The 17,203-nt window shown below is 36.0% G+C and overlaps 1 protein-coding gene across 1 annotated transcript in view; it reads right to left on the bottom strand.

The window, feature by feature from the left end:
• The window catches only part of LOC106875792 (crossover junction endonuclease EME1), a 32,673-nt gene extending 22,907 nt beyond the window's left edge, over positions 1-9,766 (bottom strand). Inside the window, exons 1-3 of the mRNA XM_014924060.2 lie at positions 9,639-9,766; positions 6,009-6,558; positions 2,316-2,438 (exon numbers count right to left, since the gene is read on the bottom strand). Of these exons, the coding sequence (XP_014779546.1) occupies positions 2,316-2,438; positions 6,009-6,452 (567 nt within the window). The 5' untranslated portion in view covers positions 6,453-6,558; positions 9,639-9,766. The remainder of the gene's footprint in view (positions 1-2,315; positions 2,439-6,008; positions 6,559-9,638) is intronic.
• Positions 9,767-17,203: the final 7,437 nt, after the last annotated feature.

Genomic DNA, 17,203 nt, shown 5'->3' with positions numbered 1-17,203 from the left:
TAGAAACTCTGCCAAATCAGATTGGAGCCTGGTGTTGCCATCCGGTTTCACCAGTCCTCAGTCAAATCATCCAACCCATGCTAGCATGGAAAGCGGACATTAAACAATGATGATGATAATAAATATATAACAACTTAAATATCATTCCTGAATAATGCTATGTTTTTCTGTTGAATTCACTATATTTTCTTTGATATATCTTAACTAAAAGGAACTATCAAGTGCTAAGCTTGATTTAATCAACTTGCCCATTTCCCTCAAAAATTGCTGGCCTTGCGCCAAAATTAGAAAGACTTGTCAATAAATACTGAAGCAGGAAAGTGCAAAAAATTAAAACAACAGCTCGCATAGATTTTTTTAATCACTATGTAAATACAAAACATACTGTATACATTAATATATTAAACACAAGACATCATCATCATCCTTTAACATCTGTTTTCCACACTGGCATAGGTTGGACAGTTTCACCAGAGCAGGCAAGCCAGAGAGCTGCACCAGGTTCCAGCCTGATTTCACTTGGTTTCTACAGATGGATGCCCTTCTTTATGCTAACCACTTTACAGTGAGTACTCTGTACTTTTAATGTGACACCGGCATGAGTGCTTTTACGTGGCACCAGTACAAGACTCTTACAGGCCAATCCTCTTCACCAGGGGATGCAGCCTTAACACTTCTGCTGTGGAGAATGAGTCTTTTAGACAAGGTACCAAGTATCTTGGTCTTTTGTCATCTTGTCCGAAAGGTTCAACATTCTGAGGTCATATGAAGATAGCAAATTAGCAGTCATTATACCATCTATCTGATGGCATAATGACTCTGCAGTATCCATTCCTGCTTGCAGGGTTCCAAGTTCAAAAATTGCTAAGTAAACATGCCTTTCACCAGTTTGAGTTCGATAAAATAAGATACCTATCCTGTACAGAGGATCTCCACTCCCTCCTCTTTCTTTTCATCTCCCCACCCCCTCTGAAAGAAATTGGGTATGGTCAGACCTGGATGCGGATAAGTTCCAAAAGACTTAATAATGTCCAAGACATGTTGTATATCATCACAGCACTCCTACAACTTCAGAAGAAGCTAAGGACCCAGAACAAGATATTTTGATTCTCATCATAATTTTAGAACTTCATATTACTCAAACAATATGACTAAAGACATTAATGGAAGTGCATATATTAAAAAAAAAAAAAATGAGAGTCTACTCAAGTCTACGTCACAATCAGAAAAAGTGTTCAGTATTAAACACTTGTTGCAATGATTAATAAATGTCCTGATTCGATGAACTATTCTACCAGGTGCCATGTAAAAAGCACTGGTGTTGGTGCCACATTAAAAACACTGGTGGTGGTGCCACATTAAAAACACTGGTGTTGGTGCCACATAAAAAGCACTGGTGATGGTATCATGTAAAAAGCACCCAGTACACTTTATGAAGTGGCTGGCATTAGGAAGAGCATCCAGTTGTATAAAATAAACCAAAAGTGCAATTAGAGTAGAATCAATTAGGTTTAGTAAGGCATTAGAGATAGAAAGAAATAGAACGGATGGAAACTTAAAAGAGGTGCTTAGAAAAGGCATCACAACCAGCGTGCTCACAGTGAGATTGGCCCTTGACAAATTCTTCAATGTTAAGCATGAAGGTTGCATTGTCAGAGCTAAGGCTCATGTTCTAAGACACAAGGAAATGAAAGTCATTTGATGGGCCTGAGTGGGGGAGGTGCAACATTGCAACAGAGCCCCAGTACAGTCTCTGGTCGACCAAAATGGGTGTGTGTTACTGGTACAGCCACTAGCCTGGCCAGCTCCTGTCAAACCGTCCAACCCATGCCAGCATGGAAAACAGACATTAAATGATGATGATGATACTGATGACATAGTAAAATAAACCTTTAAAGACAATAAACAACTTCAATGCTTAAATCCTATAAAATGGAAGTCTAGTTTAATAACAGTTCATCTTTCTCTGGCTCCAATAGTTTATCCATCCATCTTCTCTATGCACTATTCCTGTGGTAGAGTTCTCAGGCATCTCATCCATGGCACCCCAAATGTGACCTACAGAGACTATGAATATCATCCGACCATCTTGTTCTTGGTCTGTTCCTGGTCTCCTTCCCATTAGCTCAGCTTCAAGAATCCATCTAATCATTTTTTGCCTGCAACATTTCTAACCCCATTTCCATAGTACTGGAGCTGTGTCTTCTCGATCTGGAGAAGTAACTGCTCAACCTGGAGAGAGACAACTTAGTCTCTGAGCTCTTAAGTCAAAACTAACAGTTGATAAATATCAAAGTAAAACTAGAAACACAAACCTTCAGACATTCTTTTGGTTGATATGCTAAACGCTTCTTTTGCTCAGCTTTTCTTATTTGAGCAGCTTTTTCTTTCATGTGCTTCTTTGTTATTTTTCCATTTTGATCACTTTTCTGCACCACCTATTCATTCAATTAAAAAAATATATATTATATACATATATTACATATATTATATATATATATAGATAGATAGATAGAAAAGGTAAGACAACAAAAGAAAGAAAAAGATCTCGATATTATGTAAATAGAGGAATTTATCTGTAAAAAATATGTGACAATTATTCGGTAGCCATGATAAAACTCCGAGTTTTGGATGCCGGGGTGGAAACCCATGCCACCATCTCTTCAGTTATCTGGCCATCGAAGAATGGCCAGATAACTGAAGAGATGGTGGCATGGGTTTCCACCCCGGCATCCAAAACTCGGAGTTTTATCATGGCTACCGAATTATTGTCACATATTATTTACAGATATATATATATATATATATATATATATATTAATTATATTATTATATGATTGAATGCCATGCATCCTCTTCCAAGTAAGTTTTATCTTAATAATTCTGATGCACATGCTATACGATCTTTTTACTCTTTCATTTTTCTCTCTCTTATTCTTTTACTTCCTCTTCTCCCACTATTCTATCCTATTAGCATGTTGAAGTGAATGTTTGGTAATTTACAAACTTGAATTCAAACCTGCTAACATGGACACTTAAAGATATTTTATGTTTTTCTATGTTTCAAAAAGTCAGATGATCTACATACAATATCATTTCTACAATCCATCATATGAAATTCATAAAAACTTATAATCCAAGTAATAGCCAGAGAAAATACTTTGATCAGGATACAGCAGAAAGTAAAGGACTAAATTAACTGATTTACCAACTGGCCTCCATAATATTGGTTTCAAATTTTGGCACAAGGCCAGCAACTTTGGGGGAGGGGTTAAGTGAATTACATCAATCCCAGTGCTCAATTAGTACTTATCATATTGACCCTGAAAGGATGAAAGGTAAAGTTGAATCAACCTCAGCAGAATTTGAACTCAGAACATAATGTAAAGAGGGATGAAATGCCACCAAGCAGTTTGCCTGGTGTGCTAATGATTCTGCTTGCTGCCTTTCTGGTCCTCAATAATACTGAAAGCTAGAGCTCTGAGAAGAACTCTCTAACTTTGTATCAACATCACCATAACAAGGAAAGTTAGGTTTTGCTACTCTAAATCAATGTAGTACCAATGGTTGCTGTGGATATTGAAAGAAATTTGCAATATTTTTAAACGACTTAATCAGAGGACGAAGATAGGATCCTTGACCTCTTCAAGACTTCCAAGTCTGATGGGAGAAGTTATCCTCAAGGAAGAGACCTTGACCAAATATTAGCAACAGAGTGCATGCCAACTGAGGTACCCATGAACCAGGTGGTGGTATTGAACCAGATGATATATTAAGTCTACCACAAAACAAGAAGCTCTGCTGAGCTTTCAAAGAGTTTGTGTCACGTAAAAAATACTAGTGCTGGTGCCACAAAAAAAAGCACTGGTGAATGGTGTCACATAAAAAGAACTGATGACAGTGTGATGTAAAAAGTACCTAATACACTCTGTAAAGTGGTTGGCATTAGGAAGGGCATCCTACAGTAGAAACCCAGGCAAAACAGACAATGGAGCTGGTGTGGCCCTTGGCCTTACCAGCTCCTGTCAAACCGTCCAACCCATGCTAGCATGGAAAACAGACATTAAATGATGATAATGAAGACCTGAAAGCTATGACAGAAGACACTGGCCAAGGTGACAGACCAGACAGCATAAGTGAACATGAAACTATGTCATTTTGAAGCAAACTTATTAACCATACAGCCAAACATGCCCTCAATGTCAATGGACAACTACCACCCATATTGAACAAGGCAACTACCAACTAATTAGGTGTTAACTCATCATAGTTCACCTTCCTCATTTGTTCCATGAAGATAATGGAGAAACTCCAACAAACAGTGCGTAACTTACCACACAAGCAAAATGGAAAACAAAAATCTCAAAGGCTCACTCTGTAACTGTGATTTTATAACATCCATACAAAGTTGACCAGATGCATGGAAAACCTCCAAGAAACCATTAACATTTGAAAGGCAGCTATTATCAAAAAATGCACTAATCAAGCTAATAGGAGTAATTACACAGCAATTTCCCTTCACAGGAGCTGTGCTGATTTGTCTACAAAAATGGTGAAATATGTTCACATTGCATTTCAGTACAATCACCAAATTCAGAAATGTAGAGAACAGAAGCCTCCATCTATCAATATTAGTGACATAGTAAGTAATTTGATTAAATCTCCTAAGAATGAATGTCTCTCAAAGTTACACAGCAGGATTCTATCTTTGTATGACGACACAAGGGCAACAACCGAATACAACTACAATAGTAATTCATCTGGACCTCTAGACATCAACAGCAGTGAGAATCAAGGCTACATATAGCACTACAAAGTTTCAAAATTCTTTTTCCTATCTGCTTCTCAAACATCTTTTGAGACTTCAACCAAAGGAGTCCATTTGCATACCAAAACTAACAGACAGCTGCGCAATGTCAGCTGTGCAAGACTGGGAGCCAAGGAGGGTGTGGTTCTTAATCAAAGGCAATTATGTTCCAGTGTCCTCATCCAATAAGAAATAACTTCACTGTTTTCTGGACCTTTTCTCTAATACTTGCAAAGATTTTAGATTGACTATCATCCTTTAAATGACACTCTACCTTTGATTTATTAGAAACTGGAACTAGTATACTTGCTCACATATACTAATTCACATACATCAGACCTACTATCAGTAAAAAGGTCTCCGAATAATCATATTGGGAAAGCTACATCTACTTTAGGTTTGCTTACTCATGTGTCTAGATGAATCAGAAACTCATTCTCAAGACCAAGATGCTAATAAAGAACAATTGTATAATCAGTAATCTCTTGGCATGGCAACAAAACATAGACAAAACATACTAAACACGAACAGAAACTGAACACTTTCTTCAATATCAGCCTTAAGTCGATGAGATAAAGTATCAAACATCGATGTCTTCTCCCATGTTGTGCTCATCACAAGCTATGCTAGCTTGCACACAACCACCAGATAGGGAGTAATCAAATCCCAAAAGATATTTTCTCTGCAGTGAACTCACATTAATTTTAATACAAACATGCCTATCGGTAAGAAATAAGAACACTGAATATCAGTACTGAATTCTTACAGATTACCAATAATCACAACAGATGGTGAAGTCTATACACACACACACATGCATGTGCATACATGTGCACACACATGCACATGTGCACACACATGCACATGTGCACACACATGCACATGTGCACACACACACATATACACACAAGCATAACACATATAGTTCATTTAGATCATTGATCTACTACTCAATTAATACCTGGTCATCAGCTATTTTTTTTTCCTTGTATTACTCAACATTATTCAGAACCTTCTAACATATTTCTCATTCCTTCAAAGGGTTGTATGCAAAACCTCAGAACCATCTTCTCCTTATGGCACACAAAATTATCTTTTAAAAAATTCATCACATGAACTGTTTTTACTAATGAAGACTATTACTAGTTTCTTGGAACACTAATTTTTTTATTTTGTTATTTAAAAATAATGTTAAACTCACATCCTTCTGGACTTTTTTCACAGCCATCTTTTCTGATGAGCATTTTTTCTTCTTTATTACTTCTGTTTCTGGCAATGTATTTAAAGTTGTGTGTTTTATCACTTCTGTTTGTGGCAATGTATTTAAAGTTGTGTGCTTCTTTAGGAATTCTGATAACTTGCCATCACTGTGAGAACTCGTTAATTCAGTATATGCAGGTAAGGAATCAGAATCATCACTATCAGCACATTCCTCATTTACATCTACAAAGTTTGAGACTATGGAACCAGATTTGAGATCTCTGTTTTCTTGAGTTAAATTGGGAGCTTCATCAAACTGAACATTAGCATGTGAATGATCATCAAAATATATATTTTCATTGTCTAGATCAATGATAGCATGAGAAAATTTAGAAGATAACCCTAAAACTCTCTCCTTGAGTGGTATTTCTACATCCAAATCCATTGTGTATTAAAATGTCTTTTATTCTTTTGTGGGTTATTTTTCTCAGAAAAAAAAAAATAACAGATTAAATTGAAGGAAGATAGTTATTCTCACGTTCCACTCAGATCTGTAATCAAAAAAGTAAAAAATAAAACATTTTAAATTTGCCCACGGCAACGACTTTAATATTGATAGTTTTAACAAAATTCTAGTACAGTTTTAATAAGAAATATAGAGTATAGTTTTGTTGGGCATAAAGAGTACAGTGGAATGAATCACCACAAATATTTTATTTGCTCAGAAAGGATGAAAGAAAATTCATCTGGAAGGCATTAACTTCTAGAAATATAATTTACAGAAACATTTTCAACTTACCATGAGAATGCTCACAGGTTATTGTTATAAAAAAATTCAGTGAAAAAAATGTAATGACTGTTCATGCTACAAGTCCAAAGATCATAAAACCTATTTCTTTTGTGCAGCATGCCCTTCATTTTGACACATACATAACAATTCACTTCAAACTTTCTCATACCCACAACTAATTTTACATGAAAGCACACACAAATATAACTTTAAAAATTGTCTGACCAAGACCTTTGGAAATATCCTGTGCGTGAGAAGACCCAGCAAGCCAAGTGAGACCAAAATCCAACGCCTCTGCCAGGAATGTAGCCAGCCCACTTATGCATACCTTTCCTTCATTGGACACTAAACTCCGCTTGCAAAGACCTGTTGAGACAAGTGTAATCGAAATCGGACTAAATTCGATGACTGGCCCCCATGCCAACGTCTCCTTCAATGGACACTAAACTCGGCTTGCAAAGACCTGTTGGGGCAAGCGAAAGCAAAATCGTGATGCCACCACCGTTCGAGCATGATCGTTACCAGCGTTGCCTTCCTGGCACGTGAAAAGTTATTTGAGCGAGATCGTTGCCAGTGCCACTGGACTGGCTCCTGTGCAGGTGGCACGTAAAATACACCATTTTGAGCATGGCCGTTGCCAGTACCCGTCTGACTGGCTTTCGTGCCGGTGGCACATAAAAACACCCACTACACTCTCGGAGTGGTTGGCGTTAGGAACGGCATCCAGCTGTAGAAACTCTGCCAAATCAGATTGGAGCCTGGTGTAGCCATCTGGTTCACTAGTCCTCAGTCAAATCATCCAACCCATGCTAGCATTGAAAGCGGACGTTAAACGATGATGATGATGATGATGATGATGATTAAAACATCTTGACTATTCATCTCAATATTTTTCTCTAGCCATTCTCCCTAAGTCTATGGAGACCTATTATAATTCTTGTAATACACTTGGCTCTTTCCTCTTCGCAACAGAATACCAACACTAAATGTAGCATTGCATATAAAGCATATACCTTGATCCCAGGTAAAATGGATAAGCCTATCTGAAATGTTTCATCTTGCATAGATAATAGAAACAATCAGTTCTGGAACTGAGTAGATATTTAGCTTTACTAGGATTCACTTGCAAATTAAATTTATCTTATTACGTTGAACAAGTCAACCTCCATTCAGTCTACCTAACAATTAATGAAGTCAGCGCTGGATTAACTATTATGCAAAATAAGCACATGCTTAAGGAATCAAAGAAATGATGGGCGCCACAGAAATGGTATATGGTTCACGGCACAAAAGAAAGCATTTTAAACTTGCCAGAATAATATTCAAAGTTTTTTGTATGATCAGAAACATAAATTCAAGGTGTTCATGGTTTCATAGTGAGGATCTGATCAAAGACTTTGCAATTAAAAAAAGTGGAAATTTTTTGAAAATATAAATAAATTGGAAGTGCAAAGGGATAAACATTATTTTCCATCTTACTAAGGCGCCGAACTGGCAGGATAGTTAACAGGCCAGACAAAATACAGTTAAACTCCAGTGTTTGACCCAAGCAAAAAAAAAAAAAAAAAAAATAGTGCAATAGGTGTAAAACATGTAGTAAACGAATATGAAAAAAAAAATGAACGCTGGCGAACGGGAGGCAGAGGAGAGGGGACTCGGAAAATTCACTTGCCCAAGGCGCCATGCAGTGGGACTGAACCCGGAACTGTGTGGTTGGGAAGAATATCCATTTTCTTGAGGGAAAAAATCGGATCGTGTGAGGACCAGGGCAATTCACACGATCTAATTTTTTCCTTCAAGAAAATGGATATTCTTCCCAACCACACGGTTCTGGGTTCAGTCCCACTGCATGGCGCCTTGAGCAAGTGAATTTTCCGAGTCCCCTCTCCTCTGCCTCCCGTTCGCCAGCGCGCATTTTTTTTTTTTTTTTTCATATCCGTTTACTACATGTTGTTTTACACCTATTGCACTATTTCTTTTTTTCTTGTTTTTTTGCTCGGGTCAAACACTAGAGTTTAACTCGAAATGCTTAGCAACGTTTCGTCCTCCTTTACGTTCTGAGTTCAAATTCCACAGAGGTCGACAAATTAAATACCAGTGAAACACTGGAATCGATGTAATCGACTAGTCTCCGTCCCCAAAATTTCAGGTCTTGTAACTATACTAGAAAGGATCATTTTCCATCTTACTGTTAGCTTTGTTTAATGTTTGAAACGTAAAAATTTATTTTACAGTTTATTGTTTATATTTAAACTACATATACATGGGGGTAGCAAAGTGCTTAGTGCCTCTATTACACTTAATCTAGCCTTGAATGAAGTAACCCTTAATATATCGCACAGCTACATAAGACGACACAGGTCCTAAGAGCAAAGAAGATGCGGAGTTCGTTCGGGACAAGCAGAAAATTTCGCGAGCGCGGGAACTAAACGAAACTTTAAATCTTAGATTGTTCGAAAAGGAAGTCGAAAATGTTTCGATTGCATTTTGTTCCAGACTCTCGGCATTAATCCGAATACAAAATATGCTACAAAAATGAAGTTGTTTTCATATTCATATAAAATCATAAATTTTAATAGCAGCATATAACTATTTCCAAGCTGTTTATCTATTTGTTTTAATATATTTTCTTCCTTCCGTGATTATATTTTCTCCGTACTTATCACCAAATAACAATTGTCAAAGTCTCAACTTGATAATTTCAAAGTAACCGCTCTTGTTTACTAAAAGAATACTTGCGATTCTTTACTGATTTAATCGTGCAATGATAAGAAAATATCACAGAAAAGAGGGTTTTAACATTTCCTGAAAATTAATGAAATCTTTATTACAAATACTTACCTTCTTTATTTTGAATCTAATACCTGAAGTAGGTTTAAAACGGTGATGACTTAAACAGTGGCTTGTCAAATTTTCTTCCGCCTTTATATTGTTTGTTGTTGGTTAGTCGATGTCAACCCTGATCCAGGAGACCTATTAACAATACTACTTCATTATCCAATATGATTTCTCTTTTCAAGGTAGTAAGGTGTAATTTAAGGGAGATTTGACTGCTATTTCTAGAAAGTGGAATGTCTACATAGACGTTTCTTGTAGGCTCATTTATATTGTTTTCTTAGAGAAAGCATTTAACCCGTTCTATCGTTTCTGTCCACATCGGTTCTTTTCACATTGCGTTATAATTTTTAATTCGTTTGTTATTTAGCCCCGAGTTTACCCTGATTGAACAGGAATGATCAGAGTTATTCCATCTGTGTTCACCCATCTTTTGGGGAGTATATCTAAGACAGCATTATCCTATATGTTCTTTATTTAAGAAAGACAACAGGGTGCTTTAAGGGAGATTTGGCTGTTGTTTCTAGCAAATCTAGCAATCACACAGATTCCTTCAGTTTGTGCTGACTAGCCAAACTGAAAGAGTATACCGATGGTAAACTGATATATAAAAAAAAAGTTGTTCTAACACAATTTTATGTTGAAATACAAAAGAACAAATCAAAATTGTTGTGGTTCTCAGTGACAAATACCAGTCATACATCAAAATGTCAGTGGAATTGCTTACCTCCCTACTCTTTATTGATTAACAGACAAAAATAGAGTTTACATTCATATAATTCTCATTGTCATCTTGTTGAGTTTAAAAGATTTCAAACAATCTTAAATATGTTAATTTATTCACACTTCTTTTCAATTCTTATATCATTCCACAAGAAATAGCAATATAAGCTTTGCAGTTCATATTACATTTCATACAAATTAGGCAGGAATTCAATATATACATCCAAGATTAATGCATGTAAATGTCACATATGGGGATATGTATGTGTGTGTGTATGTATGTATCTCTCTTTTACTTGTTTCAGTCATTTGACTGTGGCCATGCTGGAGCACCGCCTTTCAGTCGAGCTAATCGACCCCAGGACTTATTCTTTGTAAGCCTAATACTTATTCTATCGGTTTCTTTAGCCGAACCGCTAAGTTACGGGGACGTAAACACACCAGCATCGGTTGTCAAGCGATGTTGGGGGGACAAACACAGACACACAAACATATACACATACATACATACATATATATATATATATATATATATATATACGGCGGGCTTCTTTCAGTTTCCGTCTACCAAATCCACTCACAAGGCTTTGGTCGGCCCGAGGCTATAGTAGAAGACACTTGCCCAAGGTGCCACGCAGCGGGACTGAACCCAGAACCATGTGGTTGTAAGCAAGCTACTTACCACACAGCCACTCCTACGCCTATGTTTGAAAGTCATTCAGTTTATTTCGAGATTTCTTGCAAATAAAGAAAGAGCTAGCTTCTAACCTAGATCCAAAGCTCCTTCATTGGAATTTCAACAACATCAACAGTGTGTTTGTGCATGTATGTATATATGTGCAGTGTTTAGAGTCAGTGCATATGTAGATTTGTATGTTTTGTTTTATGTATGTATTCTCATGCATATAGTTGCATGTCTAGACATTCACATATATATCCTTAAATGCATGTGTGTATGCATGCCAATTTAGTTGCCAACGACCTAATCATGCTGCAGGTCGTACTCGGTTACATGTTACAAGCAGCATTAAAAGAGATGCTAATCCGCTTGATTATGTTGGTGTACAGTTCAATTTAACATGTAGTGAGTGTGGGCAGGTCTGTCTTAGTAAAGCAAGTTTTAGAAGTCATCAGGGAACACACACACACAGAGGCAAGTTAACTATGCATTAATATGGCATCTCTCTTTGCAGTGAGTGTGAAAAATTATGTGTGCCAGGAGACGGACTGAAACATCACATGAAGATTCAATATTATAACACCTACTGTGTTATATGCACCAATCATTGCCACATCTTTACAAAAGCATTTAAGTCCCTAGCAAGACTGAAAAACTACATCCGTGGTGCTCATGTTTAAAAGAACGACCAAACAGTGGCATTACTTGAAAACAAGCTGCAGCCATCATGTGTGTATGCATGCATGTGTGTTTGTATACATGTTCTTATGCACATATAGTTTTGTATGCTAAACATGGATTAAACAGGTCTTCTACAATGTAGAGGAAGTGGTATACAACAATGAAAATATGTACTGATGATATAAGGAGTAATAAGAAAGAGTAGTAGCTAGCAATATAGAAAAGGTTATGCAAAGTTAGAAGTGTCTTTCAGTTCTACCAATCTCAACATTTTTGACTTGTCAAGCAAAATCGTTTAGTGAATATTGCAATTCTGTGAATTATATATAATTCTAAGTTTAAATCAATTCAAAACATACAATCTTTCATCTTTTCAGATGAGACAAGACAAACTGTAAAAACGAACTATATTATATCATAAATATTTAACCAGAATACATTTTATAGATTTTTATTTACTTCAATCATAATAGCTGGTTAATTTATGCACAAATAAACCATTTACTACAGCAGCACTTTCTCTAATAAAATTATCAAATAAAAGATTAACAGTATTCATATGAAACTTATAAATAGAAAAACTCATAGTTATAAAAATCTTCACTTTAAAATCATTAGTAGATTTATTCAAAGACATACTGGAGGTTTCAATAAAGAAACTGAAGTGGTTGAAAAGAAACTCAAACTTATTTCTTTTCAACATTTAGACACCTTTTTCATTCCTTCAGCCAGAATAATTGAACTCAGTTTTATAAACATTGAATGCTTTATAAAGGTCATGGTAACCAATTCAAGTGGCTTTGTGTGATAGGAAACACTTATAAATTCCTTTTTGCCTTATGTTAGTATAAATCCATAAAAACTGGACTAGATATTTAGGTAATAAATACATTCAGGATATTGCTTGCTCTTGATAGGCTTGTGTTGGCATGTCAGAGCCAATACAAACCTATCAGACGCCTTAATGCAGCCAGTTATATTACAGAAGTAAAATTCTATCAACAATAAGGTTTCTATTATTTGGGACATGCTTAAAATGCAAACAAGCACCTGTTACATAGTGCAAGATAATGGTGCATTTAAAAATAGTGAATTCTGAATTAAGATATTGTGCAAATTTGCTTTCATCAAACTATTTTTTCTGTGTAGGAGTGGCTGTGTGGTAAGTAGCTTGCATACCAACCACATGGCTCCAGGTTCAGTCCCACTGCGTGGCACCTTGGGCAAGTGTCTTCTGCTATAGCTTCAGGCCGACCAAAGCCTTGTGAGTTGATTTGGTAGATGGAAACTGAAAGAAGCCTGTCGTATATATGTATGTGTGTGTCTGTGTTTGTCCCTCCAACATCACTTGACAACCGATGCTGGTGTGTTTATGTCCCCGTAACTTAGCGGTTCGGCAAAAGAGATCGATAGAATAAGTACTAGGCTTACAAAGAATAAGTCCTGGGGTCGATTTGCTCGACTAAAGGTGGTGCTCCAGCATGGCCACAGTCAAATGACTGAAACAAGTAAAAAGAGTAAATATTCAATTTAATCCACTAAGAAATAATGCATGCATATATTGTATAAAAGCAGCCATTAAGTGTTCCATTAGCTATTGCTACAGTTGCTTTCATGCAAATTTTCATTCAGGATATCAAATGTGTTTATAAAACTGAAATACTTATTTTTTGTAAAATTTAGGCATTTCATGAATATTCATGAAGCAGAATGAGCATCCAAAAAGAGAAATGATGTAATGAATCGTGACAGAAATATAAAGGTAGGGATTGGCTGCAGGGGAGAAAATATAGAGAAAAATGATAAATTGAATAGACATGTGAAAATAGGCAGTGAGATAAAAATTTTTGTTTTATTTTTGTTTTCCTTCTAATAATCATGAATGATTTCGGTATTTACAAAGATGATAGGTACAAAAGTAAATAGATCCACAATATAAAGTAGAGACTATGGCGACGAGCTTGCAGAAGCATTGGCATGCTGGGCAAAATGCTCAGCGGTATTTTGTCTGTCTTTACATTCTGGGTTCAAATTCTGCCAAGGTCGACTTTGCCTTTCATCGTTTCCGGGTCGATCTAATCAACTGGCCCCCTGCCCCAAAATTTCGGGCCTTGTGCCTAGAGTAGAAAAGAATATGAAGTAGAGAGTTTTCTAAGATAGAGTAAACATTCTTTTTTTTTTTGTCAATTGACTAAACTTTATAATATTACTTTTAACTCAATAAAATTTTCTAAAAATATTAAGTCTATAAGGATATTCAATATGAATTAGAAATAAATATATATCTTATTCATCTATAGAAGAAGACAGAAAAAATTGTAATGTTGCCTGTGGGATTTGAACTGTGTGTCTGCTCTAAACCATATAGCTGTGCCAATCACTATACCAAAGTGACATCATAACTTCCAAGCATTTAAAATAGAAAGCTTAGCTAGACATACTAATGAGCTCAGTCCATGCAATATTTAAGGTATAGTATTATGTATGAGGATGCATTCGATTAGTAGCAATGTTTAGTTCTGAAATTAGTAGTATTAGATAATCTGTGTCTAGATAGGTTTTTCAGTCCATAACAACATTCCTCTCCAAAATAAAACTAGTATCAATTTGTGATAGCTAAATGAATTGTAAAATACAGTATTGTCATAAACATCTGGGTCATTTTTCCTTCACAGAAATATATCTGACAATCTAAAAGTATTTACTTCTTTTATAACCAACATACAACCAACCTGTATTGATTTTAATATTAGTGAGTCCAGTATAAATTAAATATGTCAAAGCAGCCACATCTACTTTTTTTATGATTTTTGCCAATCCACTGCCTATAATCAATAAGCTGGGATCATATGAAACTGATACCAAATATGAACAAATCTCAAATAAACTATCTTAGAGAAAATCTGAGACTTTTAAGACAATATATTCAAATTATCTTTAGAAAGTTTTAAAGAAAATGGATAGATTAGAAATATTTCTATCAGATTACAAAACAACCCATCTACACATACTGCCGAATTTCACAAACACATGCTAACACATATTGCATGTACACATAAAATAATCACATTCATATACATTCCCCCAAAGAAAACAAGACACACTTATGCCTTACTTATACATATATTTAACTATCATATACTCTTTTATACTCTTTTACTCTTTTATTTGTTTCAGTCCTTTGACTGCGGCCATGCTGGAGCATACATATACAGTTGAAATATAGGCATAGATTTCTGAAAAATAATACACATCACATGCACATACATATATGACCTGCTCACATTTGCATTCAAACTTTTTATGCACACATGCACAAATACATACATACACATGCCATTTCTTAGTATCAGCACACACATACAACCTACATACACATGCATCAACGTTTACACACACACTTTAAATAAGCATGCATACACACAGTATAAGTGTACACCATATCCAACATACATATGCTTCATCTTCCAGATTCAAAAAATAAAAAGGTATACATCCACAGTGCAAAAGAAACACACACACACACATATTACCTATTTAAGCTTTCAACTTCCACACACATAGAGACATTAAAAGCAAGCACATAGACATTCTAGCCTATGTACACACAAAAAAAACATGTGCACACACTTTCAAAATAGAATCACACACACACACCCTAGCCTACTTATACAGACTTTAAAAACAAACCAAACACCTAAGTACACACACAATCATAAGTTGGCCTAAATACACTGGAAATAAACATGCACACACATATAATCTTCCACAAAAACAACACACACGTAAAAGATACAAATGTATCCACATTAAAGTATTATTCATACATCTAGAACAAGTCCACTGCTGTCTGCAAAAGCATTCTGAATGACATGCAATTAGTTATAACTGAAAATAACAAACTACAGAATTTCAGTGTTGATCTATGAAAACTACATAAAATTCTTATTCTTTAAAACAAGGTGAATATAATGGGTGCAATAATTTAATCTTTTACTTGTTTCAGTCTTTTGACTGTGGCCATGCTGGAGCACCGCCTTTAGTCGAGCAAATCGACCCCAGGACTTATTCTTTGGAAGCCTAATACTTATTCTATCGATCTCTTTTGCTGAACCGCTAAGTTACGGGGACGTAAACACACCAGCATCGGTTGTCAAGCGATGTTGGGGGGATAAACACAGACACACAAAAACATACACACATACATATATATATATATACATATATACAACGGGCTTCTTTCAGTTTCCGTCTACCAAATCCACTCACAAGGCTTTGGTCGGCCCGAGGCTATAGTAGAAGACACTTGCCCAAGATGCCACGTAGTGGGACTGAACCCAGAACCATGTGGTTGGTAAGCAAGCTACTTATCACACAGCCACTCCTACGCCTATTTGTGTAAAGGAACCACAGGAATCCAAGACATTTATGGATCTATTAAATGTATTGTGGTAACAAGAGTAAAGCTAAATGTTAGGGATTGGATGAAACGGACATAATTATTTAATAAATATTTTTCAAAAGGTCAAATCACATTAAATTGTCACACACTCCTTAGTATTTCTATTTAAATTCCTGGTTACTTAATCTTTAACCGAATACATGATTTTCCTATTACAGAGTACTAAAATATTGATATGTGGTTAGGGTATTCGGCTCATGATCATAAGGCCGTGAGTTCAATTCCTGGTAGTGTATTGTGTCCTTGAGCAAGACACTTTATCTCACTTTGCTCCAGTCCACTCAACTAACAAAAATGTGTTGTACCTGTAATTCAAAGGGCCAACCTTGAGCAAGACACTTTATCTCACTTTGCTCCAGTCACTCAACTAGCGAAAATGTGTTGTACCTGTAATTCAAAGGGCCAGCCTTGCCACATTGTGACACACTGAGTCTCCCTGAGAACTACATTAAGGTTAAGTATGTCTGTGGAATGCTCAGCCACTTGTGTGTTAATTTCACGAGCAGGCTGTTCCATTGATCAGATCAGCTGGAACACTTGTCGTCATAACTGGCAGAAGCCCAGTTACATACCATTACCACCATCATCATTTTAATGTCCACTTTTCAATGCTTGCATGGGTCAGACTGATTTCATTGAGTTGGACTTTTCTACAGCTTGATGCCTTTCCTGCCACGAACCCTCAACTGTCTCCAAGCTAGATAATACTTCCCCATGGCTAGACATATCTTCAAAGAAGTTTGGAAATGAATGACACAGCTTATGTGACAGTGAAACTTGTTTACACTGCACAATGTCAAAACAAGGAGACACAAACATATATATATATATATATATACATGATGGGCATCTTTCAGCTTCCATACACCAGATTCACTCACAAGGGATATAGTGGACAACATTTGCCCAATGTGCCACACGGTGAGACTGAACACAAAATCATATAGTTAGAAACTAAAATGAACCACACACATGGCCACAGTAGAATGAGTGAAAGAATTAAAGATTATATATATATATATATAT

This window comes from Octopus bimaculoides, chromosome 5 (genome assembly GCF_001194135.2).
Source record: "Octopus bimaculoides isolate UCB-OBI-ISO-001 chromosome 5, ASM119413v2, whole genome shotgun sequence".
Lineage (NCBI taxonomy): Eukaryota > Metazoa > Mollusca > Cephalopoda > Octopoda > Octopodidae > Octopus > Octopus bimaculoides.
Note: the sequence above shows the minus strand (reverse complement) of the source record. Positions and strands in the feature narration are given on the sequence as shown.